This window comes from Lathyrus oleraceus, chromosome 6, assembly GCF_024323335.1.
Source record: "Lathyrus oleraceus cultivar Zhongwan6 chromosome 6, CAAS_Psat_ZW6_1.0, whole genome shotgun sequence".
In the NCBI taxonomy this organism is placed as follows: Eukaryota; Viridiplantae; Streptophyta; class Magnoliopsida; order Fabales; family Fabaceae; genus Lathyrus; species Lathyrus oleraceus.
The window spans coordinates 517,461,334-517,469,147 of NC_066584.1; the positions used below are offsets into that span (position 1 = coordinate 517,461,334).

At 36.9% G+C, this 7,814-nt stretch overlaps 1 protein-coding gene across 1 annotated transcript; it reads right to left on the minus strand.

Annotated features, from left to right (window-relative positions):
- Nucleotides 1–359: 359 nt before the first annotated feature.
- LOC127095159 (inositol transporter 1) lies at nt 360–2,566 on the minus strand. The gene is made up of 4 exons (XM_051033891.1): nt 2,280–2,566; nt 1,685–2,199; nt 1,428–1,613; nt 360–1,332 (listed from the first exon to the last, which is right to left on the minus strand). Exons 1-4 carry the CDS (start codon nt 2,419–2,421, stop codon nt 670–672), a joined length of 1,506 nt encoding a protein of 501 aa, XP_050889848.1. The 5' UTR covers nt 2,422–2,566; the 3' UTR covers nt 360–669.
- Nucleotides 2,567–7,814: the final 5,248 nt, after the last annotated feature.

Consider the following 7,814-nt stretch of genomic DNA (forward strand, 5'->3'; position numbering starts at 1 on the left):
ACTGATTTTTCTTTTTTTTTTCCTCTTATTTTGCTTTTGTTATAGGATTGCTGTTACCCTTAGTTGTTTTCTTTCTAACACTTGTGCCTTATTTATTTTACCCTTAAAAAATACTTCTTCCTATATTAAGATTACTAACTTTTTTTTAAATTGAGCCCCTATATATGAGACCGACAGGTAAGAACAGGGTTGACCCAAGTCCATGACGAGTGAAGCTATCGCCTTATACCCTCGAAAGTTTTTTAGACTTTAAAATAGACCTCAACTTATATTATATATATATATATATATATATATATTATATATATTATATATATATATATATATATATATATAATAAATAAATGTTTCATAAAATATAACAGGAAACACATTGGCTTGATGGTGAAAGATCTAAACAATTATATTTTGGCACATGAATTCATATTCTATTATGGCTGTTTTGTATAACAACAATGCTACATAACAGGCCATTTTTTCAAACATTATTTTTAAAATAATTTAAATAAAGTTTCTCCTTAGGCCTCATAAGCGTTGGGCCGGCCCTAGTTAAAAGTGACATTCATAGAATTATATTTTGAAGGCATGTAACTACTACAAGCAACAATTCCACCTATATTACCTGAGATTTATTCATAGAATAACAACATATTTAAATGGATGCAGCTTCTAGGAGGATTGAGTTCCACGCTCAAGAAGAGTTTTAGTGTCAAGATTCTTACCCCAAGCTCTCTCCCTCCACAACAGTTCCACTTCATCAAATGTCAATCCTTTGGTTTCCGGAACAAAGAAAACCACAAACAAAAATGCAACCACACCTATAACTGCAAGAAGCAAGAAAGTAGGACCAGTCCCAGCAGCATCTGCAATAGAAAGAAATGACTGAACCACAATCAAATTTGAAACCCAATTCACAGTAGCTGACATGCCTCCGCACATTCCTCGATACTCTTGTGGATATATTTCAGAGTTTACTGTCCATGGCACAGGTCCCATTCCCGGCGAGAAGAAAGCCATGTATAGGGCTAAACCGGCAACTGCAAGCCATCCATAGAAATCATTTTGATTTGCAGCAGTGGCAGAAGATTGGTTAAAAAACGAGACGGATAAGATTATCAGCGATGCTATTATTCCTCCTAAGCTATATAAGGCCAATTTTTTCCGCCCTGCATGATCAATAAGGTAAATGCCAAGAACGGTTCCAGCAACATTCATGCTGGCAACTATGAGAGAGAGTTGAAGAGCCAATTCATTAGAGTGAAAGCCCGCCATTTGAACAATTGTTGGACTGTAGTACATCACTGTGTTTATACCAGCAAATTGTTGAAAAGCCTGTACAACCGATACACCAATATGTTACTCTTCAAACATTCATTGAAGCACATCTTTAGAAGAAGGTTTAATAGGATCTCTAAATTAACTTTTACCTGTAGTCCAGCACCTGCCAGGAATGCAAGTCTGATCTCTTTCGATTTAAAAACATGCCATAATCCGACATTATCTCTTTTTCGGCGGTCTTGCTGAGATTGAGCTGTAAGCAAAGCAACTTCATCCTCTAAACGATCAAAGCCATATATCTTACCAAGCACAATAACGGCGTCGTTTTCCCTACTCTGCAAGCCAAGGGAAATAATTATAGTAAAGCACTGATTTTTTAAAGGTAAAAATATCAAAACTCTATTACATTTATGTAGAGCCATCTGGGAGATTCAGGCAGGAAGAGCATGAGAAAAAACTGAACTACTGCTGGCACACCCGAAATTCCGAGCATCCATCGCCATGTCCCGGGGACCCGTGCAAGAACAAGATTTACTAGATAAGAAACAAACACTCCGCCAGTTATCATAAGCACATTTGTGGCAACTAGTGCTCCCCTTATTTCTGATGGCGACAATTCTGAAATATAAACAGGAGCAGTAACGGAAGCAACACCAACACCAAAACCAACGAAAACACGACCAAGTATGAGAGTATAAGGATCTGGTGCAGCCGCCATGACAATTGCTCCAAGAATGAAGAAAATGTCTGCAATGATGGTTGCCTTTTTTCTTCCGTAACTGTCATTAATCCAACCACCTATGGCTGCTCCAACAATGGCACCAGCCACTGCCGTGCTAACAATAGTTTCCTGAAGAAAATGACTTTGTCTGACCGCAGGAAAATCATCTTTAATATAGAGAAGAGCTCCTGATATAACACCTAATTGATTATGGTGTTGAAAGTTTAGTTAGAATTCATGATGAATAATAGAAAGAGAGGAAAATATTTGTAGTTTGTACCAGTGTCGTAGCCGAAAAGCAATCCACCAATGCTAGCTACATAAGTGAGTCCTAAAATGTAAGGATTCTTGAACATAGAAATTTTTCTTTCAGGGTGTATGTCCAAATAGCCAGAGCTTCCGGGAATTGTCGGTATCGTCATTGCAAGTAACTAACAACCCAACGACTAATGATTAAGCAAAAATATGAACGAGGGCACAAAAGCTGGGTCCCTACATCTTAAATAGATGGATACCTCAATCTCAATCTCAACTAGAGACGAAAGTGGTTGAAGACTTTTTGCAAGGCTTGAGTAGGTTGGAGTAAAAGCGACAACAACTAATGTGGATAATATTTAAGTGTATCATGTTAAGTGCATACGGTAATATTTAAGTGCTATGTGGATGACAGGTAATCTAAGTGATGTTTCTTAAATTTATTTTACACATACCAGTACCGACACATTTTCGAATTTATAATTTATAAACATATATGATAATTTAGATTTTTTTTTGTAATGGTTGATAAATTTATAGTTTATTTTACTAATTTATAACTTATTTTTCAGAGACTATTTTAAATAGTAATATAGTTTATAATTTATAACTTATTATTTTTTCTACTATTTTTATTTTATTATTTTAATAAAAATTCTCTTTTATCTTTTATAATTTATTTTAATTTAAAATAAAATAAATATATATTAAATATCTTTTATATCATTTTATATTTATAAGTTAGTTGTATTATTAATTTTACCAAACACGTCACCCATCATAAATTACAAATTAGTTTATCAACCATCAATCGTAAACTATAAGCTAACTTATCGGTCAACCACTATTTTTACTAAACAAAATCTTATTCATAGTCTTACACAAAAAAATTATTTGTATGTTATAGTAAATAACAACTTAAGTTAATGTCACTTTTATTATTATAAGATGATTCAAATAAATATAATAACAAAAATATAAATATAATTTAATAATGGTTCTTTTACCGAGATAACCCACTTTTTCGAAAAAATTCCCAAAATACCCCAGTTTTCAGAAAATTTCTCAATCTACCCCACTTTTAGGAGGAGGTGCCAATTGAATTGGCGACTCCTCTTAAAAATTGCAAGGAGGCACCAATTGGATTGGCTAGGGCACCTGCCCTAGCCAATCCAATTGGCGCCTCCTTGCAATTTTTAAGAGGAGTCGCCAATTCAATTGGCGACACCCTTAAAAAAGGCTCAAATGGCAAAAACTCCAACATGAAAGTTGTAAATCTTTTCAAGACAATGAATTTGGACATAAAGTTTGCATCATTTGGATTTTTTATGAGAATGTTATGGGCAGTTGAAGTTGGACTTCTAATTTTTTCAACTATTATCTGATCTATAATGTTTTGTATTATTGCATGTGTTTCTGTTAGAGTTATGAAATTTTGTCCAACATAACATTTGAAGTAGACATCTCAAATTTTGCAATGCACTTGGTCCCACCTCAAAATAATTAAAAATGAGTGAGTTAGGTCCTTGCGAACTTGACCCAAAATTAGGGTTTCTGTCAAAACATGTGTATGTGAATTTTGCCAAAAGGGACCAACTTCAAGCCCTTCTGTTTGAATGATAAAACCCTCAAATGACAAAACCTTCAACATAAAAGTTGTACATTTTTTCAAGACAATGAATTTGGACTAAAATTTTGCATCATTTGCATTTTTTTTAGAAAGGTATGGGCACCTGAACTTGGACTCTTTGACATTTCAATTGTTATGTGGCCTATAATGTTTTGTATTATGACATGTGTTTATTTTTGAATTATGAAATTTTGTCCAACATAACAATTTAAGTAGACATCTCAAACTTTCCAATGCACTTTGTCCCACCTCAAAATCATAAAAAATGAGTGAGTTAGGTTCTTGGGTAGTTGACCCAAAATTAGGATTTCAGTCAAAACATGTGTATGTGAATTTTGCCAAAATGGAGTTTAGACAAAGAAACCTAATGTTTGGAGTTTACACAAAGATAAATTTGATATAATACGACTTGATATTAATAAAATTTGGAGTTTACATGAAGAATCCTAATGGTGATGACCGGGATCACCTAACCGACCTCCGGTCCCACATCCCCTAGCTACCCTAACCCTTGGCCCTAACCCACGTTGACGATTCTGCACCGGTGTTTGTTCATCTGATGGTCCAGGAGCGTCATTACCTCCTACAGGAGAAGATCCGTTGAGGTATTCAGCCAACTCAGCATAGTCTTCAGTATTCAATGATGGTGTACCGGCGTAGCTGAGCTCATGACCCATGCTAGAGAAGTTGGGGTGTGGTTGACTCATGGATGGGCGACCGGGACGGTTGAAGGGAGACATGGGTGTGAATGATGGGTCTAGGAAAGGTTGGAAAGGTTGTTGGGGTGTTTGGAAGAGATATGGTTGTGGGATGTTTTGGTATTGTGATGTTTGGGGTTCTTGGCTACGGTAGGAGGAGGGGCGGTTAGTGTTTTGGCTAAGGCGACTTTGGTAGGGTGATGGTGTGGGTGAGAAGCGATGTTCGGTCTGAGGTTGATGGTCCATTTGTTGGTGGTGGTATGGGGGATGTTCTTGGTAGTGGGGTTGGGTGAATGGCATGTTTTGGTTGTATGTTTGTGTGTTTGTGGAACGGAAAGTTTGACGGATAGGTGGTTGTGAGTAACCAGGCTGAGAATGTTGTTGGGGGTTAGATGTTGATCCTTCTTGTGTGTAACTTGTCTGGCGTGGGTCGTAGAGGTACATATCATCGGCGATGAATTGAAATCCAACCGATCTGTACCAAGCCATATAAGTACGACTTGGTTTTACCTCATTTGGCATGACTGCGTCAGTTAAGACATGGTCATGACGGTGCTTCCACTTGCGACACTCCGATCTTGCGAAGGTTTGCCAAGGGTTGAAGTTCCATTGGTCGTTCACTTTACGCATATGCCATTCTCCTAGGCTAGCTGGGGGATCTGGGATATTCTGGACCATACCGAACTGCAGCTTCACACGATCGGTGTTGTGCATCTCCACTGTTGTGAACCGTATTATCGGTGTGCATGCTGTCCATATGGCTGCGTCTTCAGGGTTGACCTCATGCTCATGATCCAGATTAAGGTATGGACGCCAAATGAACTGAAATGTTAAAGAAGATAGGATTTAAATGAATGTAGAAAAAGTCAACATAATATGACGAATTAATGAAGTTATTTTGCTTACGTCTGTCGGTCGAAGGTGATCCAACAGGTTGTGATACTGAGTAATACAGTGTCTCGGACATCTGCTGTAACTCATACCACGTGCCGACCATCTACACCAAAAAGTTAAAATAAATTAGTTATATGTACTAAACTGTAAGGAAGTAAGTAAAGATATAGCAATTTAAACAACTTACTTTTTTGCATATGGAAAAGTGAAAGGGTTGTTATTGACCGGTGCTAGAGACGGTAGTCTTGACCATCCCATGCTTGAAGCAAAACAGCACATCCAGAAAATGTAGATGTGTCTTTGTGGGAGTTTTTGCACAACGAACTATAGAGATAGGCTAGACATGCGGATCCCCAACTGTAACTACCTATTCTATCTACATGTCTAAGTAGAGGTAAGTACATAATATGCATGTTAGAACCACTACCTTCAGGAAATAAAAAGGATCCTAGTAACAACATAATGTAACACCTAGTTTTTATTATTCGAGCATCTTCGGTAGAATGCTCATCTAAATATAAACTATTATAATATGACTTTAGGCGTGAGAGTAGTATACCTTGACCTCTAGCATTATCATCTAACAAATCAGTTTCTAAAAGCTCCATGCAAATTGAACTTGCATAGTTGGTCTTACCATTAACAGCTTTGCCTTCAATTCGTAGTCCTAAAAGCATGTAGACGTCTTCCAACGTCACGGTACACTCACCGGTTGGAAACCAAAATGTGTGTGTCTCTGGCCTCCATCTTTCGCATAAGGCTAGAATGAACTTGTTATCTATAGACCAAGACATAATCTTGCTAATCTGACCAAAACCGGCGAGTTCAACATAAGGTTGAATCATCGGGTCCATTGGGACAAATTCGTGGACTCGAGTACGAAACCTTGATACATCCTATAATAGAAATAATATAACACTTGACTAAGTTGGTATTTCAAAATAAAATGAGGTTGGTGGAGATGAAACATAAAAAATTAGTATAAGAAAAAACTTACGTATGTTGCGATGTTTGCAACTGTTCCTCTGTGTGCTTCGCCCATTGTGAGTAAAGACATATTGTTGGGGAGTTGGTGTAGATGAAATTGGAAGATGTTGTTGAAGATAAAATTGTAAAAGAAGTATTGTAGATGAAGTAGTGAGAATGCTGGTGTGGAAGAATTGTTGAAGGAGTGGATGTATTTATAGGCAAATGGATGAGAGCATAAAACTTTGTGTTTGCATGGTGTCTCCACCTCATTTGGCGACCATGTACAATCCTAAAGAGGGGGCGCCATTCAAATTGGCGACACCATAGGTACATGCATGCAAGGCTAGTTCTGAATGCTTGGTTTCGAGGACTGACTCCATGGGGTCGCCACTTGAATTGGTCACACAACGCATCTATTTATAAGACAAAAAAGGCATTTTATGAGGGAGTCGCCAATTGAGTTGGCGCCTCCTCTTAAAACCTACACATAGGCGCCAATTGGATTGGCTATGGCACCTGCCCTAGCCAATCCAATTGGCGCCTCCATTCAAGTTTTAACAACAGTCGCCATATGAACAACTTTCATGTTCATCAAAAATCCATTTGAAACTTGGAAGCTCATCATTCATTTCAAAACATTATAGGTCATTTTGACAGAAACCCTAATTTTGGGTCAAGTTTGCAAGAACCTAACTCACTCATTTTTAATTATTTTGAGGTGGGACCAAGTGCATTGGAAAATTTAAGATGTCTATTTCAGTTGTTATGTTGGACAAAATTTCATAACTCTAACAGAAACACATGCAATAATACAAAACATTATAGATCAGATAATAGTTGAAAAAATCAGAAGTCCAACTTCAACTGCCCCATAACTTTCTCATAAAAAATCCAAATGATGCAAAATTTATGTCCAAATTCATTGTCTTGAAAAGATCTACAACTTTCATGTTGGAGGTTTTGCCATTTGAGCCTTTTTAAGGGTTTCGCCAATTGAATTGGCGACTCCTCTTAAAAATTACACATAGGCGCCAATTGGATTGGCTAGGGCAGGTGCCCTAGCCAATCCAATTGGCGCCTCCTTGCAATTTTTAAGAGGAGTCGCCAATTCAATTGGCGACACCTCCTAAAAGTGGGGCAGATTGGGAATTTTGCTGAAAACTGGGTTATTTTGGGAATTTTTTCGAAAAAATGGGTTATCTCGGTAAAAAAACCTTTAATAATCATTATTAACAATATATTAAAATATCAATTTTTGAGCTATTGAAAATTAATTAACTAATAAATAATAACTATATCGTTAAACAATGTTCATGACAATTTAGTTATTAAGTTCACATCATTAGTAACTGCTAATACATTCTAGGCT